Here is a 25,870-nt window from a genome sequence, read left to right as displayed (position 1 = left end):
TTTTGATTTCATCGGGTCTTTATAAAATAGGAGTATGAACCATTCTACTTCCTGTTTGAACGCATCTGTCAAACGGTTTCAGTGAGTCTTCACTCTTAGAAAAAAAGGTACAAAAGCTGCCACTGGGACAGTAACCTTTCAAATGGTAGCAACTAATATGTAACTTTAAGGTGCTTTAAGGTAATAATATGCAACTTAAGAGGTAAATAAGGTGTACCTTTTAGTGTATTCCACGTTAGTTCGGGTCTGTCACTAACATTACCCAATATTAGAATGTAACGGTCGCGTCTCGTTAGTTGGTGAACAGTGTCCTCTAGTGGAAAGAAATAAACATAAAAGGTTTATTATCTAGCGCAGGGGTTTTCAATCTTTTAGAGACCACAGACCATAGACATAATAAATACAATTTTAATGTGTTTTATATGTTACATTTTATATGTCTGTGACACAGACCCCCAAAGGCTGAGGGACCCCCATCCCAAAATGTATGTATATTAGACCCAATTTATATATTTATTATATATTTAATATAATTTGTACTTATTTTAATCGTGTATATATATATATATATATATATATATATATATATATATATATATATATATATATATATATATATTACAAAACGTTTTATTTTATTGTTAATTCGTTATATAAATGACATATCCTCATCTACACACGTAAAGTGTGCTTGCACGTGCGCGTCTACGTCCTGAAGTTCTTCCTGTTCTTGTCCCCGTCACATCCGGTCGGCCCGACACGCCGCTGTTGAATATAGCATGCGCACTGAGTCACTTGAGCAGGGCGGATGATGATGGAGCGGTAAAGTTCACGGTAAGGTGCGGTAAGTTAACCTCAACCATATCCGTACATTTACACGGTCGCGGCATGTTTTATTCATTTGGATGTAAGTTACGCGCGAGTCTTTTGTCTGACAGCGCGCGCGGATGGTGGTGCTGCTGCTGCGCGAGCCGTCTGTCATCATCACGTTCACAACAACTCTTATCCACCACCAATTAAGCCGATAACTCATTAAACTACGCGCGCGTGTGATTTAACACCACACATGTGAGAGTCGGTTTTGTTGTACAACGGAGGTTTGTCGTTATTTCGACGTGTTTTCTCAGTCTTGTCACGCCACGTTCGCTGAGATTCGGCACGCGCGTGACACGCTTGTCGGTTAGCAACGCGAGCGCGCAGAAATTAAACTGTTATTTTGATGATACAATAATAATTACAAATGTCAATATCTGAGGTAAATCTAATTGTGTAGTGAAAATCGTATAGTGCTTTGGGTTAGTGGATCATATGGCTTTGATTTAACTCACTATTGGGCCCGTGTTGCATCAGAAAAAGTAGTTACAGAGGTGCTGTCAGGTAATGGACTACCATAGAAGTTACATTCTAACAATACCATAGAAATACCATGGTATATATGTCAGAATAACTTGGTGCCACGTCCTAAAATCATAACGCACATTTGTACAATTACATTTTAAAGTACACACAGTGAAAGAGAATGAAAGTGCTGATTCAGTGTGTGTGTGTTTGGTCATTTATCTGTTGTTATTGCTCTGGTGAGGTTATTTAATGTTCAGTAAATATTGACGTTGAATTGCATAATCAAATAGATTTATTAAAGATAATATATTTTCATTAAGTATTAACTTTGAATGTGAATGTGTGACCTGAAATGGTCATGTTCACCTCATTAACTTTTATTATTCTTTCAAGTACCATGTAATTACTATGGTATAAGATCACATTAAAAAGTAAAATGTATACAGTTCTAAACTCTGATTTGGTAAACCTCACACATATAATTTAGTACAAAATCCACTTAAATAAGTAAACTGAACAAAGCGAATAAGCACAAACTTCATTCATTTGATTAGTTATTAACTTATCATCAAAGATCCACCAATGCAGTTTCAGTTAATGCAATGATTCATGTAGTCTCAACTCAAATGAGTAAAAGTGAACTTCAGTTCAACATATTTAAGTGGACTGAACACAATTAAATTAAGTTGCGATAAAATGTACTGCAGTTGTGTATGTATGAACTAGTGTAATGTACAAATTCTCTCTTCTTTTTCTTTGGTTAAGTACATATTGTATAAAAAGTGTGTTGTATTGTATATTTCAGCATTGTATCAGTCATTGGTCACCCTGCTCTCTGGTTATATTACCAGTATATCATCAACCACTGTTTTGTCTAAGATCTGACTTTATATTATGGTGTTTGTATTGTGTGTACTGTAAGATATTTCAGTCTGACTCATGTTTGTATGCATGTCTCTCACTCAGATGTGTGTGTCCTGTGCGGAGATTGGGAATAAACTGATCAAGGACAGCAGCTAACCCACATATGGCCTGCGAGTCGGCGTTACCTGCCATCATGGACGAGCAGGCCCTCATGGGACTGAACCCCAACGCTGATGCCTGTTACCGGCAGAGGGTGAGAAGAACTAAACACTACAGTAAACATATATACACTTAAAGAGGACCTATTATGCCTTCATGTTGTTTCTCTACTAGAACAGGTTTTCCTGCTTGAATGTTGATTATTTTCCTCATATTCTCCATTGTTGCGTCTCCTCTCTTCCCAGTCTGTCAGTAACGCTCTGTTTACTTCCTGTCTCTATGAAGCCTCTCCTTCTGAAAAGCACACTGTGCTCTGATTGGTCGGCTGGATCAGTGTGTTGTGATTGCTTCGAGTGTGTTTGGAAAATGTCCCACCCCTTTCCATAACCACCAGTTTAACACACTACTAACTCAACCAGGCCCCGCCCCTTTATTCTGCGTATGAATTATAATGAGGAATATTGTGACGTGTTCGTTCCCGGAAGAACCTCAAGACTACAATGGAGGCGTTTCAGGAGTTCAGAAACACTGATATAGAAAATAACTGGAGCTTTTTCATGCTTAAACAGCAACATTTCACACTATAGACAGATGAAGATGGGGGGGGGGGGAGCATAATAGGTGCTCTTAAATTCATTAATTTACACAGACTATTTGGTGTGTGTCTGTTTACATATATTGCATATCCAACTTTGGAATTTGCAAATGAGTGCAGTGCATCCATTGAGTAAGAAAAACCCTCATGTTTTCTGTGTGCTTTCAGGCGCTGGCATATTTTGAGCAGTTGAAAGAGTCTCGGGATGGATGGGAGGTGTGTGCTGAAGCCCTGGTTAAAGGGGTTTACAGGTGAGCAGGTGCAGCAAAGCCTGCTGTAATATATAGTATTAATGCCATAATGTAGTAGAGGAATACTGATATTCTTCATTTAAAGGGATACTCCACTTTTTTTGGAAATAGGCTCATTTTACAACTCCCCCAGAGTTGTAATGATAGTAGGCGTAATGATATGACGCAGCGCCTGAAAATAGTCCCCAGCTGCGTCATATCATTACGCCTACTGCACTCATGGTACGGCAGTGAAGTTTCTTGATTATTACGCAGGAATGAGAGTATAGTTCCTAGCCATATCAGCCTAGAAAATCGCAACTTTACATTTTCCGTCGGTCTTAGTGCACGATGTAACTACAGAAGAGTCGAGTTTTAAATAGGAAAAATATCGAAACTCTTTGGTCATTTTTTTTATGAGAAATGCTAATGGTCTTGTCCACTTCAGTGATGTATGCTAAAAGTGGTACCGCCAGAACCGGAGATCGGCTGAATGGATTAAAAAACGGTAAAACTCAACAGTTTAACTCTGAGGGAGTTGTAAAATGAGCCTATTTCCAAAAAAAGTGGAGTGTCCCTTTAATAATATTGAGTTTGACGTGAATGTGTTCTTTTGTCAGTGACGATCATGTGAAGTTCTTCTGCTTTCAAGTCTTGGAGCACCAGATCAAATTCAGGTATCAGTGAATCTTTTGCATGTATTTGCATTAATATTTGTGTTAGAAATTTTTGAATTTGTATCATAGTGTGGTGGTACATTAAAGTCACACTGAAACCGAAGTAGCGACAGATGTTCTGTATTGAGAGAAAAAATGTAGGGTGGGGTTTTGCTTCTCTGTATCGGTTGTTGATTGGATGTTGAGATGTGGGCGTGGCACTCGAGTGTATGCAGATGAGTGTGAGCTGGCAGGGGCGGAGCTTGAGCTGGCAGGGGCGGAGTTTAAGCAGACTTAATGATTGGACGATCCAACATACGTCATCAGTCTGTCGTTTTCGCTGGAAGAAAATTACATTTTGATTAAACATTTCCAGGTCAAACATTTAAAAAATGTATACATGGATAAATCGTTTTAACAATAAGATCTATATTAGATTACATAGTCTTTATTAAATTCACACATTACAGCAGCACAATAATATAAGAATGTAAAAACTAAAATTGACGTCATCAACAGCACAACTGCACAGTATACAACAAATCAAGATTCATGTTGATTATAACATGCATTCAGAGAATAGATTAATACAACTTATGCCGACTTTAGACCCATAACGCATAAATATTAGTTTGCTACTGTTTAAGAATGATACATATTTGGAGGGAGATTGTGTCGGTCACTTACTAAACATTACTTAACAAATTTAGCACTAAACAAACAATTAGATCTGGTCCTTTTGGTTCTGGTCAGTGCTATTCTATTTTTATTAATATTTTGAATTGGCTTACATTTTATATTTTTGTTTGGTTTAATATTTTAGTAATTTCATTTTTATGTATATCTTTTTTTTAATATTGCTATTTATGTTTCATTTATTTTTGTTTGAATTTATTTCCAGGTAATAATTTTAGTGCTTCAACGTATTTCAGTTTATGATCTATTCTCCTGCACATGGCTTCTATCATTAAAAAGTACACAAAATATCAATGTATGGCGTTAAACGCTGTGTGTTTTGCAGACACGGGTCGCTCTCCGCGGCTCAACAGCAGCTGATCCGAGAGACCCTGATGAAGTGGTTGCAGGCTCAGGTTAGTGCTGTTTGCCTTTTGATTGATATTCATGTGTGTATGAATGCGTAATCATTGAGATATGATTACATCTCTGTGTGTTGGTGCTTTTGTCCAGCTGATGAATTTGCATCCAGAGAAGCCCTTCATCAGGAACAAGGCGGCGCAGGTTTTGGCCCTGACGTTTGTGATGGAGTATCTGACTTTCTGGCCCAAGTTCTTCTTTGACATCCTCGCTCTGGTGGGACTGAATCCGAACGGTGTGGACATTTACCTGCGGATGCTGATGGCCATCGATGCTGAGGTGGTCGATCGGGACATCCTGCACAGCCCGGAGGTAAAACAGGCCCAAACATCTTTGCATTCTTAGGGCCTTATGAAATCAGGTTTATTTTTTCCCAAATTCCGTATTTTTCCATTTAAAATGTACTGGATTTGTTTTTTTTGGGACTCCATTATAAATAAATCAAATAAAACAAATTTGATCATGAAACTTAAACAATTTAACAACAATTTATTAAAAGTTTAAGAAAAATTACATGTTTAGGGCCCTAAAAAATATGTGTTTTTTTTTTTTTAAATTCCGTTTTATTTTTTTACCAAATTCTGTGTTTTCAGTTTTCTGGACTTCATTTTAATGGTTTAATTCAATTTAAATAAAAAGCATGTCTAATTAGTTAAATTCATAAAAACAACAATTTTAATGTTTTGTTTTTTAATTTTAATTTCTATGAAATATTGTGTGTTTTCTGGTAATAAAATTAAGACATAAAACATTAATTTAATTTAATCTTTTAATCATATGAAATTAAACTTTTTTTTTTGGTCAAACAACATGCTGCACAAATGAGCTTTACTGTTAAAATGAAACATATATATATTTTTTATTCCTTAAATTAAAGTTCTGATAATTTATTATTATTATGACACTAATTATTATTAGTGTTTAGTATAATTATTACATTGAGATGTGTCTAAAATCTACTGTACAACCGTATATATTTCTGTCAAGTTAAACCAGACTTTTATTTTGACGGGTTGCCGTAAAGACCTTTGAGTTTCTGTGTGTTTTATGACGAATGATAATTTTCCTCAAATGAAACCGTAAAATGCTAATGAAGTGACTGTCAGAGCGGCTCTGGAGATGAAGTTCATGCATTCATCTCCATATAATGAGGCAGAAGAGGCTTAAAACACAGCGAGCGTCGTGTGTGTGGTAAATGAAACCGCGCGTCTTCACCATTCATTCACACATTAATCTCTCTCTCTCTATCCTAGGAGACTCGCAGAAATACTCTGATTAAAGACGGCATGCGTGAGCAGTGCATCCCGGCGCTGGTGGAGTCCTGGTTCCAGATCCTTCAGACGTACCAGCACACACACAGCGAGCTGACCTGCCAGTGTCTGGAGGTGGTGGGCGCGTACGTGTCCTGGATCGACCTCAACCTCATCGCCAACGACAGGTCAGAGCAGCTCTGATGAACCTCATACATATTGATTTTTTGATGAGATTTTGATGAAAAGGCAGATGTTTTAAAGTATGGTGGCCGATGTGTAAAGTAAAGAGAGACATGAAAGAAGTGCAGACTGGGCGGTATGTTATATTGAGGGTTGCTATTGACGACGGTTACCATAGAATAATGCACCTTGGAATGTTGTGACTGACTAATCAGTATTCTGGCATCCGCGCTTTCAAAATAAAAGTCCCACTTTAGACACATTTACACAGAATAACTTATCGGCCGATGGTGATATTTAAAGTCCCCCTGTAGTCAATCATTTTATCATCTTTGATCACCAAAATGACATTTAAAAGTTTTTTCCTTAAAAAACATTCTTCATGCCTTAAAATATCTTGAATGTAACTCGACACCCTTGCTTAATTTAGTATACGTGGTTCTATGAATATGCAAATGAGCCCCGCCTCCACTCACTCAGCTCAGAGATCCACTGGTTGACGATCACACGTTGATCTGATTGGTTACAAGCTCGTTTGTGACGTCAGAAACACCAGCGATTTCAAACCGTGTTTTTGAGACTGTCTTTGGTTCACTGCAGTTTTAAGCAGAAAATACTCAGCAATGCTGTCGACTTATGAACTTACACATGGTGTGTCTTAAAGCATATTAAAAACACCACATAGACACATAAACAACATTAAAAGGAACATAAAGGCTGATACATCCGTTGACCACTAATACATGTGTATCTCGCTCAAATAAATCGTCTCTAATGACTTTCTTTTTGATGAAAATGCAGCTACTTGTCTGTTTATATGAGTGTGTGTGTGTTTGTAGGTTTGTGAATCTGTTGCTCAGCCACATGTCCATGGAGGAGCTGCGGGAGGAGGCGTGCGATTGTCTGTTTGAGATCATCAATAAGGGCATGGATCCTGTCGACAAAACCAAACTGGTGGAGTCTCTGTGTCAGGTGCTGCAGTCCGCAGGGTTCTTCAATGTCGAGCAGGTGTGCAAATACATCATCAATACAACCGTCATGAGCAACTGATTTAAGTCTCATATCTTCGGTTGTAATGTTGCTTTCAGAGAGTAAACTGGAAACTGTGTTTCTCGGTAGGGCTGAACGATATTGGGAAAAACAGACATTTAGTTTTTCTGTAATATAATATACATTTTTTATTCTACATTACAATAATATTATTATGGTAACACTTTACAATAAGCAATGAAAAATACTTCTAAATCATTTATCAATCTTAGTTAATGTTAATTTTAGCATGTACAAATATATTATTAAATATAGAAATATATTATAGTTGCAACTGTTAATATTTAATGGATCTGAATTATGAACTGCTTTATTTTTATTAACTTGCATTAAGAAATATGATTAAATATTGTACGGCTTATTGCTAGTTAATGCATTCATTAACTGGGAACTTAATGTAAAGTGTTACCATTATTACAATATGTTTCTTATTTTGTGTACAATAAAATAATAATTTTATATTGATATTGAATTGTTTTTGCTTTGTAAAAAAGTGCATTACAAATAAAATGTATTGTAAAAGAAATGTATTGGAATATAAATTTTATAGGACTATAAATCTACACTTTAATTTCTTAATTTTCAGATGTTAAACCATCAAGCTTTTATTTTATTTTAGTGCCACGCTTCACTTTGAAACCGATAGCGCATATATTTATTTAAATAAATTGCAATCTGCATGGTTAGACAATCGCACTAATCGTTATATATTCAGTATATATGGTTGCATATGATTCAAGAATTGATTCATCATCTTTGTTTTGTCATATCTGTGTGTATCAGGAGGAGGATGTGGATTTTCTGGCCAAGTTTTCTCGGTTGGTGAACGGGATGGGTCAGTCTCTGGTGCTAAGCTGGACTAAACTCAGTAAGACGGATTTGAAGGTTTCTGCGGAAACACTGCATGCCGTGGAGTCAAAGGTTCCCCTGATGCTCCAGCTGCTAATTCATGAAGACGACGATATATCAGCCAACATCGTGGGCTTCTGTTACGACTACCTGCATGTGCTCAAACAGGTACACACGCATAATCATAACACAATATTATAAGATGATCTACACTAGGGCTGGGTATCGATTCGATTCTTGATTCGACTCGATGAATAGATTTAATACAAATCCTATATTTATAAAAAAAGAACAGTGAACATAAGTTTACAAATGGTTTATTAATAAAAACAAATTAAGAGCCACAAACCTGTATATTAAACCTGTTTATTTTAGGTACACTTGTGTACATTAAAACAGAACCCAACTCTATATTTCAAATGCTTGCAATGAATAGACAGGATTTTGATGCAAGATGACAAATTGATGCTGAAAATTGGACAAAAGATCAAACCGGATCAGGTTGTGTTTAAGATTAAACAAACATGAAATCTCACAGCATTAGCTGTAACATGGAGGCTGCAAGCCTATGAACAGTGTAACTAATACTGGCTTCTGGGTGATAGATATGGGAAAATATCGATTTGTGGCCTTTAAGAATCGACCACATGTTAAAAAATGATTAATTGAGATTTTTTTTTTGCCTTGAACCTCATGTTTAACTTTTTTTTGTTTGTGTTTTTCAGCTCCCAGCTCTCAATGAGCAGCAGAAGAGCAACGTGGAGGTACGGCAGCATCACAGGCTCATATAACAGCGTCATTAGTGTTGATTAGTGCTGTCGTTTATGATTGTTGTTGTCTTGCTAACAGAGGATCATGCTGGCTGTGATGAACAAACTCAAGTACGATGACGAGTATAACTTCGAGAATGAGGTCAGTGTGGAAAAGTCTGATCTGTTCTTAGCGTGCTTTGGAAATATGCATGTACAGTGTTTGTGGTGACAACACCGTGTTTACAGTGGCGAGTGTTGCGTTCCCAGATTATGTATTTAATTCAATTCCAGCTTTTGCGATTTGATAATCACACTAAGCCATAGGGCTGTCAAATAAAAATTCGAATTTCGAATATTCGTTGAATAAAAAAAAAAAAACATGCACATTTGAATGCAAAAACCGTGCATTCAAATTTTTGGTGTCACGAGGCGCGCGAGACATGATGATGTAACTAAAGCGGTTTGTTTTTGTTAGCTTATCCATTTTTTATACCCCGTTTTCTCAGTTACTGATGCACTTACAGTTTTATGCACTATTGTAACCTAATTTTCCTTGCATGCACATTAAGGAAATTATATTTTATTTAAGAACAATTGTTTTCAAAAGGTAATGCACTCTAAAAAGTGAATGTCATTTCAATAAAAGATGTGATGCTTGATTTGGTTTAAATTTGCGCCCTGTTGTGGGCATAGGAGACAATACAGTACTTTTTTCCCTGTAACACGTGTATTGCCTTTAGAAATCGAATATAATTTGAATTTTGCCAATATTTAAAGCAACACTTAGTAAGATTTTTTACCTTAAAATAATGTTTCCAAAATGGTTTCAGTGGTTCATCAAGTCGTAACAGGGTGAAAGGCACTTATGCCTCCGCTTTGCGGTCCTATATCTGCTATAACCACGCTATGTAAGATTGCCAGATCGGGTCGGGTTTCTGTAGTTCTAATGAGACATTAGAAAACTACAAATTTGACTTGCTTTACGTCAAGTGTTACAATAGTCATTATTTAGTTTTTCTTCGTTTCTGATGTCGCAATACATCATACTTTCATGAAATCATGCAACATACTCTACCTTGCCTGTGGACATCGTTCATTCCAAAGCCGGTGCTGGATAAACAGCGAGTGTGTGTGCGACAGTAGGCTGCGCTAGGCTAAATTATTTACGACAGCGGTAATGGACAAGTCCGCTTCCAACCCGTAGGGCGACCGTAGAGGAAAAGTAACTTGGTGTTGCTTTAAGAAAAAAATTCAAATTTAGCTTTTCAGCCATTTTGACAGTCCTACTGAGCGATATTGCGATTTCGGGTTTATTTAGAAACATCTTGCAGCCCAATTATATAAATTGTTGTCTGTATATAAATATAGGTTTGCTTCTCTCAGGGCGAGGATGAGGCCATGTTTGTCGAATACAGGAAACAGTTGAAGATGTTGCTGGATCGATTGGCTCAAGTCTCTCCTGAGCTTCTGCTGGAGTCTGTGCACAGAGTCTTCAACGCCACCATGCAGTAAGACATGAACCTGCACTACACACTGATATGGAAATATCAGAGAAAACTGTTTTCCTTGTTAGTTTTGTTCCTTTTCAAGCTTCCTCTTGACTCTTAAGAACCTGCAAAACGGGTTGTTCTGAAGTCTTCATTGTTATGACATCACAGACTTGCACTCATATGACCTTTAATAAATCCTAAATTTAAAGAGGATCTATTATGTCCTTTTTCAAAGTCTTGATGTTGTTGTTTCTCTACTAGAACAGGTTTTTCTACTTGAATGTTGATTATTTTCCTCATATTCTCCATTGTTGCGGCTCCTCTCTTCCCAGTCTGTCAGTAACGCTCTGTTTACTTCCTGTTTCTATGAAGCCCCTCCTTCTGAAAAGCACACTGTGCTCTGATTTGTCGGCTGGATCAGTGTGTTGTGATTGGTCGAGCGCTTCGAGTGTGTTTGGGAAATGTCCCGCCACTTTCCATAACCGCCAGTTTAACACACTACTGAATAACTCAACCAGGCCCCGCCCCTTTATTCTGCGTATGAATTATTATGAGGAATATTGTGACGTGTTCGTTCCCGGACGAAACTCAAGACTACAATGGAGGCGTTTCAGGGAGTTCAGAAACACTGATATAGAGAATAACTTTGAAACCTTTTTCATGCTCAAACAGCAACATTACACACTAAAGAAAGATGAAAAAAAGCAGAATAGGTGCTCTTTAAAAGCCCATCTAAAGACATCACCTGACTTGTGTTCATTGATTTGTGTGTGTGTGTTTGTAGGAACTGGCAGACGGTGCAGTTCATGGAGGTGGAGGTGGCCATCAGGCTGCTGTATATGCTGGGGGAAGCTCTTCCCGCGTCTCATGGAGCGCATTTCTCCGGAGACACTGCTAAAACCAGCACGCTGCAGGCCATGATGAGGACGGTGAGACAGCATTCCTCGCTTTTCTCTCGAGTGTTCTGAGCGAATAGAAAATTAGCACGTTTACATGCGCACCGTAGCCGACAGAACGTGGATGTCTGGTTATCGGACAGGAGAAAGTCACGTTTACTGATATATCATTTTTTTTTTTTTTGATGCTCCAGGTTTGCTGTGCTTACTTGTAGCAGTGTTATTTAAGTTTTTATTTTAGTTTAATAATAGTTGTATTCATATTGTGAAATTAGCTTTTATTTTTATAATTTTAGTTTTAATCATTTGTTTCATTTTAAAGGTGCATTGTGTAATATTTAGGAGGATCTGTTGACAGAAATGCAATATAATAACCGTTTCAGTGGTGTATAAAGACCTTACATAATGAACAGTTATGTTTTTATTACCTTAGAATGAGCCGTTTCTATCTACATAAACCCCTTACATTGAAATAGCAATTTTGCGCCACTGTTTCTACGGTGGCCCTAAACGGACAAACTATTACAGAGCGCGTTACATCACTATGTTGTTCTTCATGATAAGAAGCTACTAAAGTTAGTTAATAAAACACTGACACAAATATGAACAAGTAACAATAATATTCACAATAACATCGTTTTACTGAATAATTAAGCAAACCTAATTTCTTAAATTATCTTTGTAAAGAAACCTCACTGTTTAACTGGCTACTCTCTTCTGTCTCAGACGACGACATCACTTCCTGTCGGCCACCGTAACTTCTGTTGGTTGCAATTCGTAACCTCACCACTAGATGCTGCTAAAAATTACACACTGCACCTTTAAATAATTTCGTTATGTGCTTTTATAATTTCAATAGTTTTGTTTTTTTAAATATTGCCAATTTATTTTTATTTCTAATTTTCATTAAGTTTTTCAACTAAAATTTATTTTATTTCAGATTAAATATTACTACTGGAATATTTCACAGTGAAATAAGTATTTAAGAAAAGATATAGTAATAATAATTCCATTTTACCATATTGATGTGCATGTAAACATTCTCAATGAAAGAACGAGTGAATAAATCGGGCACAAAGTAAGGTCTACATCATGATGACCGTTCTCTGATATGTGTGTGTGTGTGTGTAGCTCATCTCCTGTGGCGTGAGCGGGTATCAGCATTCCTCTGTTACTCTGGAGTTCTTCGAGACCGTCGTTCGTTATGATAAATTCTTTCTGGTTGAGACGCAGCACATTCCCAGTGTCTTGGTGAGTGTTTCAAGCCTGTTATTCACTTACACTCCTTTCCACAAGGCTGATTTTATGTGTCACCCTGTTTTGTAAGATTACCTTCTGTCAAATGTATTTTATTGGATTGTCCTGGACTTAATACAAGCAGAATGCTCTTTTATGAAGTTACTTCACTTAAGGACATATATAATAAGATTATGCCTGAAACGGTTTTGGATTTTTTTATCATATGTTAATTAAAAAAAATCTTGTATAATGTGACTTACTGTTTTTTTTTTTTTTTTTTTTTTTTTTTTTTTTTTTTATATGATATTTGTATTTTTGTAATTGAATTTTTGCCATTTAATTGCTTTAAATGCTGACATGGCACTAAAAAAAAAAAAAATCTAAATCTATGTCACCCATTATTTAAATACATGTGAGGGTGGTGCAGATTTAGTTTGACCTGAGTTTTGAGAGATTTGTTTTGTGTTCAGATGGCGTTTTTAGACCAGCGTGGTCTGAGGCACAGCAGTCCGAAGGTGCGCAGTCGAGTGGCTTACCTGTTCTCACGGTTCATCAAAACCCTGCAGTGAGTCACGCATGCAAACACAGCATCCGTTACACTATATGATCACGCTCTCATTCATTCAAGTGCTTTTGAATTTTTAAATTCAAGCACGATAAGATGCAAAGGAAGCTCAAATATATACTGCCGCAATTTTAGCAGACAAATGGAAAGAATAAATCAAATGTCCGTGTAGGTGCATCACTAGTAAATGTTACCTTTGACAGGATTTTACAGTACATTAAATGCATACATTTTATCAATGTTAATATTCAATTCACATTTATTTGTATAGCGCTTTTCACGATACACTTAATTTCAAAGCAGCTTTACTGAAAGTGCACGAGTCCACATTACAATTTAGAGTGACCTGTTATCTAAGTTATGCATTTCAGAAATGTACATATGCAAATCACAGTTAGCAAAAAATGTATTAATTTAAACAATGTAATAATTTAAGGCTGAAACAATGAGCTCACTGAAGTAATGAATACCTGTTTGTTAACCAATGATTATGACAGAAAAGTGTAGCATTGGTGCATGTTGATTCAGAGTTTGCATCATCTAATAATACTCTCTCTTGTTTATTTGTGCAGTAAACACATGAACGCGTTTATTGAGGACATACTCAGCAGAATACAGGACCTGTTAGAACTCGCTCCCCCGGTAAAACGGCTTATAAAAATCATTCAGCTGCGTTTAAACATGCCGTAAACGTCTACTTTATGTGTCGTCTCTCTCTGTCTCTCCAGGAGAATGGGTTTCCAGCGCTGCTCAGCAACGATGACCAGCTGTTCATGTTTGAGACGGCCGGCGTGTTGATCGTGAACGGAGAGAGTCCGGCCGAACGCAAACAGGCTCTGATGCGAAGCCTTCTCACGCCGCTAATGGAGGCGTTTCGGATGCTACTCGCGAAACTGCCACAGGAGGGCGATGAAGAGAGACAGGTGGCGCTGGCGGACTGTCTGAGTCACGCGGTGGGGTTTGCCAGGTAAACGCACGCTGACACACACACACACACCGCTGAACTGATTTGCAAAAATAAATCAAACTTTTATAGTGGTTTAAGGCAAGACACCACTGGTGGAACTAATAGGTATCACCATAATCCCCCTGTTTTTTAATCACAGTGCATTAAAGTCTGCCTGTAGTCTATAATTTTATTCTTTAAAACTAATTTTTGATCACCAAAATGACATTTAAATGTTTTTGCTTGAAATATGATTGGAATCCAAAAGGAAAATGCAGTTAAGTGCAACTCAAATATGTGATATCGGCTACATAAAATTATCATGAGAACGTCATTTATAATTGACCTATGGCTAAGCCACGCCCCCAAACGTGATGAGCCAATCACAGTCCGCATAGCTAACCCAATACACTCGGACATTCTCTGCTTCCACGTCCATTGAAATTAGGGATGTGCACGAATATTCGAATATTCGATCTGTAATTATTATTCGAAAAATAGAATACTATTCGAATTTTACTACGTTGCTTTGCTGGCCGTAAATGCAGTGAATCCATGATAAATCACAAGCACTAACTCGCAATTATAATTAAATGCACTGGGTGGCGCTGTGGAGTGTGTTAACAAGTTGTGTGTATTTGATCACATAATATTGTCGTCTGCCTCGCAAAGTTTGGAATTACTTGAAAATGATCTTACTAAATGGAATTACTTTTGATCAAATTAATTAATTAATCTGAGTTATAATATCATCACCACAATGAGAAATCACATGATGAAATCCAAACAGTCGAATGAGGAAAGACAGCTGTCCATCACTGCATTCATGACTGCAGGTAAGCGCAGCTGGACCCCGCGTGATCCGAAATGATAACTTATCTTATAGCAAAATGATTTTGAGACGTATACTTCCTTTAAGTTTCGTTGAGGGAGACCGGTTTAAGAACAGAAAAGGCAAAGCGCTGTTAGAAACTTAGAACACCGTTATCTGTGTGTCTCTGAAGCGTCTGTCAGCGAAGCGCCTTTTCTCCCTCGAGCATAAATTGCTGGCGGCGCCCCTGCATGTGGATATCGTTTTTCTCAATATAAACGTGAAACAATATAAACACGATAATCATATGCTGAGTGTGTGTGTGCGTTCTGTACGATATCTGGCGCAATCTGCTTTTTATAGGCGTTTTTTCCCGTTCGCGCTGCTTGAGCATGCTTTTGTTTTTTATATTTTTTGTTTACACATAGGCCTACTGTTTAATGTTTTCAACTAAAAGAAAACTTTAACATATATTGTAAGCTTGTTGTGTATATTGCCTAATTGTAAGCGTGTTCAGAAATGGTGACAAAAACGTAAAAAAAATTCAACTTAAAAAATAACGTCTTTTTCGTTAAATGTCATTTAAATAAACGAATATTCGAATATTCGATTTTTATGAGCCCGAATATTCGAATGCAATATTTTAGAAAAATGCCCATCCCTAATTGAAATGCATTGCAGTTAGTGAGTTTTCATTCGTTTTTATGTTTTTGCTTATCATTTTAAGTTTAAAATGGTCAAACGGTGTGCATGGGGTACATGCAACTCCGACACTAGGTGTCCCGAGAGGCTGGGCGACGGTGTGTATTTTTGACCGTTTCCCAAACATCTCAACTGAGATAAGTGTCTGCTCTGGATTAAGTTATGAGGTAGACCACAACACCAACTAAACGTGGATAAATGCGTGCAACTACACAAGGATTTCTAAATCTGTTCTAAGGTAACGTTAAGTCAACAACGTGTTTGAACGTTATCTTTAACATCTCTAACGTAACGTTAGCCTAACTTTAGAAAAGGTTAACGTTAGCTTCTAGCTGCGTTGTACATCATGTAGCTTCATTAACATATCTGTAAATAACCGAGATAACAAATGTTCGCAATGTTGTGCTGAATGATTCATGTAATCACTGTAGCACCAAACTAACGGAGAGGTACTCTTGGTAAAGATGGTAAAAAGGCTTGTCCTGGAAACGTATGTAGTTTACACTGTGACCTGTACATTTTTGCCTCGAGCTGAAGCTTTTCATCGTCCTTCTCAATAATAAAATTATTAATATAACCCTCCAATGCATAGTTAAGACCCTTTTAGTGACTTCGAGATGATATATAATCTTTCTGTCTCCAAAAATCATCAATTGCCTCCTGTGAAATGTCTCCTACTGTGACGGCTGCCATAGCGCCTGTCACCGAATGTTGACTGTGTGTCCGAGTGAGTGGAGGGGGCGTGGCTTAGCCATAGGTCAATTGTGTGTTTGGGACATGACTTTTGTTTTTGTAATCAGGCTCTCAAAAATTATTATAAAAATTGGATTTAGATTTATCGGCCAATACATCGGTTATTGGCTTTCAAACATAAAGAGTTATCGGTATCGGCGCATCCCTAAATACAGTAGTCAACACTTGAAGTGGATAAAAAAAATTTGTCGAAGACAAGAACGGGTATTGTTTCAAAATTCATGTATAACTTTGAAAGGTTTTGATCCACTTCAAATGTTTACTACTGTATAAGAGATGCTGTTTTAGTTCATGACATGAGTTGGCGCTACCTAAAAAAGCTTGTCCAAATACAGACCAACTTAAAATCATTGCAAGACAAGTATTTGATATATCACCCAGCTCTACGGCTATCGATTCGACTCAATGAATATAAATTTAATACAAATCCTATATTTATAAAAAAGCACAGTGAACATAATTTATTTTTAATAATTAACCACTTGTAAACTTAAGAGCCACAAACCTGTATATTAGACTCAGTGTCCAAGGACATTTACTGGTTTGTCCAGTATTTCCAGTGATTTGCTCCTCTTCCTCAGTCGCACCAGTAAGGCGTTCAGTAATAAGCAGACGGTGAAGCAGTGCGGCTGCTCGGAGGTTTATCTGGACTGCCTGCAGACGGTCCTGCCGGCGCTGAGCTGTCCCGTCCAGCGAGGCCCGTTACGCAGCGCCGTCCGCTCCTTCATCCACCGCATGATCATCTGCCTGGAGGAAGAGGTGCTGCCCTTCATCCCTGCGGCGTCGCAGCACATGCTGAAGGACTGCGAGCCTCGAGACCTGCAGGAGTTCATTCCTCTCATCAGTCAGATCACAGCCAAGTTTAAGGTAGGACTGCACGAATAATCCACATAAACCTTCTCTCGCAGGTCATTTTGACCCGAAACTCTAAAATTTGAAAAAAAAATTCACTTAATATATGTTAATGTTTGAACAATGCAGATGATGTACTGGTGTGTGGTGTATTATCTGAAGCGCTGTCACGGATTTGTGTATTTATTTTAAGTTTATTTGTTTTAATTTGTTGTTTTTTTATTACTCACTGTTTATAAGAAAAGTTCAATAAAAAGTTTTTTAAAAAATCAGAGGGGTTATACTTGAACCACGAATACACACAAAATAAATAATTGAATGGGTTCGAGGAGTTTTGTGGTTGCAATTTAAAAAAAGTAACAAATCCTTTGAAAAAATATTTGACCCCCATAGGAATGAATGGAATGCTTCAGTACACATAGAAAAACCTAGAAATGCTAAAACTTTACTAATATTTTGTAATGTCTACATGTGTAGGCTTGGGAATCGGTTCCAGGTACCGGTTTGGAACCGGTTCCAAACGTTCCGATCCATCCATTCCCGCGTCGCGGCATGACGTTACAGTATGCGACTGGATTTTTAAAGCCCCCAAAAGTGCGATGGCTACGAGACGTAAACGATCGAGAGTGTGGCTTCATTTTAAATGCAGACCGGGGGAAGCAAATCTGGGCGACACAACCCCTCCCGTCATTTCAGCTCCAATGACGGCATCAAAACAATGAAAGCATGGCGAAGCGGCTCTCCACGGCTCTGCTTTCCTCGGCGAAAAAGTTAAGAAACTCGACGCTATAAGCCCTCAGTACCGAGCCGAGCAGTTCACACGTGACTTTTATGCAGTGTTTCCCACACATAGACTAATTCGCGGCCACAAAATCAACTCCGGCCGCCACATATTGCGTTTCGTTCATTTTTTTTATGCTATTTAAAACACGCAGCGTATTCTTTCCGTTGTATTTCCTTTCCCCGCTCTCCCTCCATCTCTCTATCACTCACGCGTCTCTCTCACATACACGCACGCACACACACACACACACCGCGTCTGTCTATGAGGCGCCGGACTGGACAAAAGCGAAGCGAACTCCGCGAGCAACACTGGGCGAGAGAGAGACAGAGTGTGACTTATTTAAACTTATATAAACTAATATAATTTATTTTACTGGAAAGTTTAAAGCTCATAACCATATTTTGTTGTTACTTGAAGAGTGCAGTGTCATGTGGCATCATGCAGTATTTGTCCTGAAAAGGCTACTCGGTAAATGTCTGTAATTTAAGGTCATTCCTATTTTATTTGTATACATTTTAATCATTAACTTTTAAAGCACACTCTTTTTATGACTAAAATAACAGTAAAGGGTAAAAAAAAAATTAATTCCCAAAAATTTAAACGGAATTTGGGAAAAATAAAACTGATTTCATAGGGCCCTAGATATTGCACACTTGGTTTTCATTCTCTAAAACCACTTTAAATTAGACATTCAAAGCCAACAACTCTCAAAGCCACCCTGTAAGTGTTCAGCAAATAGTACAGGAATCAATAAGGAATCGCATCGATAAGCAGACTTGACAATGGCATCGATATCGATAATTTCTTAACGATGCCCATCCCTATACATGTGTATCTGAATGCATACTGAAGTGAACTGATTTTAGGACCCTTAATAACATAACTGTAATGGACTCTGTTTTCCTCCCAGAACCAGGTGTCTCCTTTCCTCCAGGAGATCTTCATGCCTCTGGTGATGGCCATATTCGAGGTGTTGTCTCGTCCAGCGGAGGAGAACGATCAGACGGCTGCGCTGGAGAAGCAGATGTTGAGAAGAAGCTACTTCAGCTTCATTCAGACCATCGCCAGCAGTGGCATGAACGAGGTCATGGCCAGTCAGGGTGAGACGCCACTGCTGTTCCCAAAACCATCGTTAGCCAACTATGTTCGTTCGTTATCAGCAGTTTAACGAGTCGGTGTTTCCCGAAACCATCGTTCCAACGAACATTCGCAAACCACATCGCAGAGTTGTGTGTTTGGAACGACTAGACCTGTGGTTAGAAGCAAGAGTTTTGTTTTTATAACATTTGGACTTAATAAATCTTTATCTTGAGCCAAATAAGCAAGTTAACATTCTGTATCTTTTATTTAGAATACATACAAATGTCATTCACGTCTTTTAGTTTGTCAAGAGATTTAAAGCACTGTTTTTGAAGAGTGCGCATGTGCGAACGAGCCTTTAGGTGCGTCCCAAATCGCGTACTTGTGGACTATTCTACACCATTCTGTAGTATAAATAGTGCGAGTAGTGCATGCGTTCACACTGAACATCCTGAAAAGAAAGAGTGCACTTTAAATAACCGGATGATGCACTTATTTAACCGAAAAAACAAAGTGTGGAACGTTGGTCACGTCATGCACTCGACTGTCGCAGCTTTAAAGCAACACCAAAGATTCTTTTGTACCTTAAAACAATGTTTCCAAAATCGTTTCAGTGGTTCATCAACTCGTAACAGGGTGAACGGCACTTCATTCGCTTTGCCGCCCTCTATCGGCTATAACCGCACTATGCAAGTTTGCCAGATCGGGTAGCGGATCTGTAGTCCGAATGAGACGTAAGAAACTACAAATTTGACTTGCTTTACGGCAAGCGTTACAATAGCCGATAGGTGGAGCAAGGCTCTGGGTGGAGCGTACTCGGCAGGTACATATAAATGGAAGATACCTAGCGGCCAGGAAGCTTTCGTATTGAAAGCTGGATAAACAAATAGCGTGTGTGCGATGCTAGGCTGCGGTAGGCTAAATTATTTATGACAGCGGTAATGGACAATTCCGCTTCCGACCTGTAGGGGGACCGAAGAGGAAAAGTGCTTTTGGCATCAGACTCCGATTTTGAAAGACAAAATAAACATTTAAAGTACACGGTTGAGTACATAGTGCGTCATTTGGGACACAGCTTATGATTGAATCTGGAAATAAAGCAAATAAAATATGAGAGTCTTTAGATGCTGTGTCTGTAATATATAGCAAGACATCTCGCATGAATTCGATCTCAAACAGATTCATTAACAGTAGTTATTACTCCATCACCTGCGTGACATCATTAACCGACGTGGTTGAACTAGCGATTTGTGACAAGCTAAATGTGTCGTGATTAGCTAAATGATTTCTTTAACGATGTATCGTACTATAGTAGTGAAGCAGCGTCGTCGTACGGTAAACACACTCCTGTTCAGAAAACACACCAAACGAACCTGTGTGCCTGAAAACATGAACTGACTGAAACGCTTTGTGTTCGGCAGGAGCTGAGAATATCGAGCGTGTGCTGTTCACCATCATCCAGGGAGCCGTGGACTTCCCAGACCCTGTCGCCCAGAAGACATGCTTCATTATTCTGTCCAGACTGGTGGAACTCTGGGGTACGGAAAACACTGAGGCTTTAAAGGAGAAGTTCACTTTCAAATCAAAATGTGACCTGATCCAGCAAAATGAGTCACAGTGACCCAAATTTAAAAATTTAGATTTTGGTATTAATGGAAAGATGAGACCATAAGCTTTCAATTGATATCCTAGTCAAAGTCATACCTTGAATGGTTGTAAAGATATACACATTTGAATTATGGTCGTCTGCCCTCTTTTTCCAATTGAAAACCTGAGAAAATCGCTTTTAAAGTTTTTTTGCCCGTTTTTTGTTGATATCTTTCAAAATCCATTACATTTAAAGGGATAAACTATTTATTTTACAGCTTAATTTGACCAAAGACATTAATATATAAATGCTATTAAACCAGGCTGAAGCTCAAATTATTTTAAAAGTTTTTATTTGAATAAATAATTTAACAGTAGGCCTACCTTTTACAAAAATGTACTAAAATCAGAAAGATTGAACAGAGGTGCTACATTTTTGCTTGAGAGAGAGAGGGTGTGTGTGTCTGTGTGTGTGTGTGTGTGTGTGTGAGAGAGAGAGAGAGAGAGAGAGAGAGAGAGAGAAAGTGAGAGGCAGAGAGACAAGGAAACAGATCAAATAATGCTAGTCAATGCAATCATATTGTGTAGGCTAGTTGACAATAACAGCGTAACAAATTCATAACGGAGATACCAACCGTTAAATATTGGGTTAATCAAACACATTAATGGATTCTCCTTGCAGATAAATAGCTACACTCATTCACATTTGTCAATCACGTTATGTCAATCACGCGTGCACACTACGTTACTTTCATCCGTTAGCTGCTATATAAAAACAATCGTACGTTTTTCGCATCCGTAGCAAGCAGTTTGAATGGTGTTTTGACAATTCGGAGTCACCGAATCAATACGAAAAAACGCATACGAAAAAAACGAGGACTCAGTGTGCAATGGCCAGGGGGCTTGATGACGCTTTGGCAACTTTGCTCGCTTTTGACAGCGATATTTCTCAAATTAATAATATTTAATCTTTCTGAGGAGATCTGCTAGCTTGTTTATTACACAGAGCGCTCGCTGCGAGTCTGACAGGAGGGGGGCTGGACCAATCGCGTGCCGGTCAGTCGAAACGGCTTCCCATTGACAAATGATCAGCATTTGTGTACATTTCTAAGCTTTTTGATTGGTTCTATACAACGTGTAACACCATTTAAAGAGCAGAGATAGTGACGTTTCAGGGGATACCCGGGAAATGCTCAGAGGTGACGAGAGGAGTTGAGAAAAGCAATGTTCATTTCCAGCGAATTTAGTAAAACTTTGTACACTTTAATAGTAATTTAAATACCTTTACTCAATTATCTGGACAACGAAACTTTGGGAGATTATTTTTGAATGTCTGTTCTTTGAAATTAGCAAAAAAAAAAAAATCTATTATTTCATTGTTTTTCAACATAATCGGCCCATATCTTAAAATAGAACGTTGCGACTTCCGACTCATTTCGCCAGATCGGGTCACAAATGTCCTGATAATTTACTCCCAGATGTTCATGTCAAGAAATGAAGGTTTTTGAGGAACACACTCCAGGATCTTTCTCCATATAGTGTCTTCAATGGGGTCCAACGGGTGGAAGGTCCAGATGTGAGTTTCAGTGGAGCTTCAAAGTCTCGACTCGATCCAGCCGAGGAATAAGAGTCTGATCTAGACAAACCAGCGGCCATTTTATAAATACATAAATGATTATATACTTTTAACCACAAATGCCCGTCTTGTACCATTTCTCTGACGCATTACGTCATCACTTTGGAAAGGTCACGCGTGACATCATTAAACATCCAGGATATACACACGTAAGGACCATTTTAAACAATAAACTGACACAAATGCATATAAATGTGTGATTCAACATACAATAACTTTGAATGGTCCTCCTACTCCAAACTTGTAAACACTGGGTCGGTACTTCCGACTACGTCACGCGTGGCGCATCTCAGATGGGCATTTGTGGTTAAAAAGTATATAATTATTTATTTATTTTTTTGAAAATGAACGCTAGATAAGACTCTTATTCGTCGGCTGGGATCGAGTCGAGACTTTGAAGCTGCACTGAAACTCACATCTGGACCTTCCACCCGTTGGACCCCATTGAAGACACTATATGGAGAAATCCTGGAGTGTGTTCCTCAAAAACCTTCATTTCTAATTTCGACTGAAGAAAGAAAGACATGAACATCTTGGATGACGTGTGTAAAGTATCTGGAAATAAGCACAGCAGATTCATGTGAACAGTGACTTTAGGCCAGGGTTATTATCGTTAACTAAAACTGAAAAACATTTGTTAACTGAAATAAAGCTGAATTTAAATAAAATATAAATATTAGTTAATTTTCAAATTATATATATATAAATTAACATGAAAACAAAAAATATATAAATTAAAGATAATTTGAAATATTAATAAAAATGTAATAAAAAAACTAAAATAGATGGGTTCAGGCTGCATCTTGACTTTTAACCAGGTTTATTAACTAAAATGATTACAAATATTTTTGTTTATTGATATGAAGCTGAAATAAAATATAAATATTAAATGAATAAACTAAAAATTTTGAAACCAACTGATTAAGTTGAAGCAGTAAAATTACTAATTACTGTAAAATATTTTTTAAATGATTATTTGTTTAGTTTATTTTAATTTAAGTTTTAGATTAGAGTTTATTAATTTAATTTAAAACTGTAAAAAAATTATAAAGAAATAAACTAAAAATGAAAACTGTAAATATAAAAATAAAAGCTAATTCTAAATATGAACATAACTATAGTAGTATATATAAATAATGCTTTTAACGTGTTCTCTTTCTCAGGTGGCAAAGACGGTTTGGTGGGATTTCCAGATTTCATTTACAAGCATATCGTCCCAGCATGCTTCATGGCCCCTCTTAAACCAACCTTTGACCTTTCAGATGCCCAGACGGTTCTGGTAAGTAAGACGAGGCTTTAATACACCGCTTGTATTAAATATAAATGATGATTTGTAATGATTTGCTCTTCTGTTACAGACGCTGTCAGAGTGCACACTGACTCTGCAAATGATTCATCTCAAAAGAGTGAGTCTTTTTTAGGGAAAACACAGCGCTGATTAATAACAATAACTATAGTTACTTAGTATTTAATGCTTGATGTCTGGTGTTTGCACAGGGGCCGGAGTGTATTCAGTTTCTTCAGGAGTATCTGCCGTCGCTGCAGGTCTCGCCTGAGATCACACAGGTGATGAAATGACACGCTTTAAGTACATATTTGCGCTTCATTTGATGAAAACAAGGTTTTAGGAAGGGTAGGGCCCTGTGAGTTTTTGCAACATGGAACACAAAATTAGAATATTGTGAAAATATTTTCATAAGCTGTAAGCCATAATCATCAAAATTATAACAAATAAAGGCTTGAAATATCTCACTTTGCATGTAATGAGTCTATATAATATATTAGTTTCACCTTTTAGTTAAATTACTGAAATTAACTTTGCACAATATTCTAATCTTTCAAATTTCACCTGTATTTGATGGTATTAGTCCTAAATATCAAGCCTTCTAAAAGAAAGCTGTGGAAGTGCAGTATTATGATGGCAAATATCTGATTTATTTAAACTTTTTCTTCTTAGGAACTGTGTCAAGTGCTTCAGCAGCCGGACGTTAAGGTTCTGAAGAACTACATGAAGGTATTTCAGGGGATTCATGGTTGAAACACTTCATTCATGTTGTTTTCAGAGATCATTAAATGTTAGATGTTACTGTTTTAACATGCTGTGTGTGTGTGTGTGTAGGTTTTCTTCCAGCAGGCCAAACTTTAAAACTGGAATTGTCAAGCGGAGCGTATCAGGGGCTCGGCAGTCGACGCCACATACAGACCACCATAATGACAGAGCTTAGCATAGGAGCTACTTTTGCACTTAAAGAAGCTTAACCACGGACACGGACCCCCAACAGGAGTCACGTAGGGATTGGCTGTCACGTGACAGTGACCACGCCCCCACACTGACCTTGGCCCAATCAGAGTTGTGCTCTCCATTGGAGGTTCAGCCACCTGGACTGGTCTGCGATTGGACGAGACGGAGAGTAGGTGGGGTTTGTGAGGGTGGGCGGGGCTTCAGTCCTGGACAGAATTTCAAGGGAAAGTCACGAGTTTTATGCTTTTCCATTGAAATAGGCAGGAAAAAAATGCTAATTGTTTGGAAATGTTACAGAAAATTACTAGAATGAATTTAATGAAATGTTTATTTTTTTTGTGTGCGCTTGAGAAATCCGGATTTTCTCAACTTTCAGCTTAAGAAGGGCCGATTTAATTTAATAAATTTTTTTTTAACTTCCAGAAATGAAGCATAGGTTTTAGTTTGACGTGACGAGGTTAACAAATGGAAGTGCTCTTGATGTGGGTTCAACCTGGCAAATCATTTTAGGTCTTTGCATTTATTTTCAGTGTTTTTTTTTTCCCCCTCCAATTGTTAATAAACTGCTAATTTATCAGCAATCCCCCAGTTTTCCCATAAATAACGTGTACTACGGCATTCCCACAAAAGCTGTACTGTAACTGCATATCGTTTCAGAACAAACTGAACACTAACTGTTAATCCGCTCCGTCACAGTCTTGCGATTCGCTGTCGTTCAATGCCTTTAAAGCCCATTTGAAATATGCAATACGTGTAATGTTACTGACTGTGAAAATACTACGAGGTGGTTTGATCCTTGGATCTGCAGTGTGAATGTTTCGGTTGGGTTACGCTGCTAGGAATCATTTTGTTGGGAAATTTAATTTAAACTCTCATCATTGAGTTTATCTGACGTGCATTTGCGTCAGCCTCTTGTGTTAGAATGACATTTTTGACAATCTGTGTTGGATTTCGTGAGACACTGCACATGTATTAACCCTTTCATCCCTGGATCCCACTTCAGATACAAACCCATCAAAAGGACACATGGAAAGTTTGGGGCCGATTCAACTTAAATCACACTGGCTTTAATGCTTGAGAATCATGATGGGGGAAAAGGTATCCCAATATAAATGGATGAAGCACTTTGAAATGCATGAACTGAAATATATTAGAATGACTGTTAAAGATTGTTTCTCTCATAATCCATGAGTCTTTGCTTCAGACTTGCTGTGATTTACCCAACACACACCTGTTACTCAGTCCTGCTCGTCAAGCCCACTG

At 37.8% G+C, this 25,870-nt stretch overlaps 1 protein-coding gene across 2 annotated transcripts; it reads left to right on the top strand.

Annotated features, from left to right (window-relative positions):
• Window positions 1-723: 723 nt before the first annotated feature.
• xpot (exportin, tRNA (nuclear export receptor for tRNAs)) lies at window positions 724-25,229 on the top strand. 2 transcript variants are annotated; one of them, XM_056245378.1, is made up of 25 exons: window positions 724-834; window positions 2,308-2,458; window positions 3,128-3,210; window positions 3,810-3,866; window positions 4,867-4,936; window positions 5,034-5,252; window positions 6,194-6,378; window positions 7,213-7,381; window positions 8,207-8,440; window positions 8,998-9,036; window positions 9,122-9,184; window positions 10,408-10,532; window positions 11,299-11,443; window positions 12,542-12,661; window positions 13,120-13,214; window positions 13,787-13,856; window positions 13,943-14,181; window positions 17,008-17,293; window positions 18,973-19,162; window positions 20,564-20,680; window positions 23,529-23,644; window positions 23,724-23,771; window positions 23,863-23,931; window positions 24,323-24,379; window positions 24,485-25,229. In XM_056245378.1, the coding sequence occupies exons 2-25, from the start codon at window positions 2,369-2,371 to the stop codon at window positions 24,509-24,511; spliced, it is 2,913 nt and encodes a 970-aa protein (XP_056101353.1). In that variant the 5' UTR covers window positions 724-834; window positions 2,308-2,368; the 3' UTR covers window positions 24,512-25,229. The 2 variants fall into 2 exon arrangements, with proteins under 2 accessions (XP_056101353.1, XP_056101354.1); XM_056245379.1 differs by having other exon boundaries at window positions 725-839.
• Window positions 25,230-25,870: the final 641 nt, after the last annotated feature.

Source organism: Rhinichthys klamathensis, unplaced genomic scaffold (genome assembly GCF_029890125.1).
Source record: "Rhinichthys klamathensis goyatoka isolate OS25496 unplaced genomic scaffold, OSU_Roscu_1.1 h1tg000029l_1, whole genome shotgun sequence".
In the NCBI taxonomy this organism is placed as follows: Eukaryota; Metazoa; Chordata; class Actinopteri; order Cypriniformes; family Leuciscidae; genus Rhinichthys; species Rhinichthys klamathensis.
The sequence above is the reverse complement of the archived record's forward strand: the minus strand, read 5'-3'. Positions and strand labels throughout refer to the sequence as shown.

Coding starts and splice junctions, on each gene's coding strand:
- xpot (XM_056245378.1), top strand. CDS start 2,369: ATGGCCTGCGAGTCGGCGTTACCTGCCATCATGGACGAGCAGGCCCTC. Junction 3,867..4,866: donor GAGCACCAGATCAAATTCAG/GTATCAGTGAAT, acceptor TGTGTTTTGCAG/ACACGGGTCGCTCTCCGCGG. Junction 9,037..9,121: donor AGCAGAAGAGCAACGTGGAG/GTACGGCAGCAT, acceptor TCTTGCTAACAG/AGGATCATGCTGGCTGTGAT.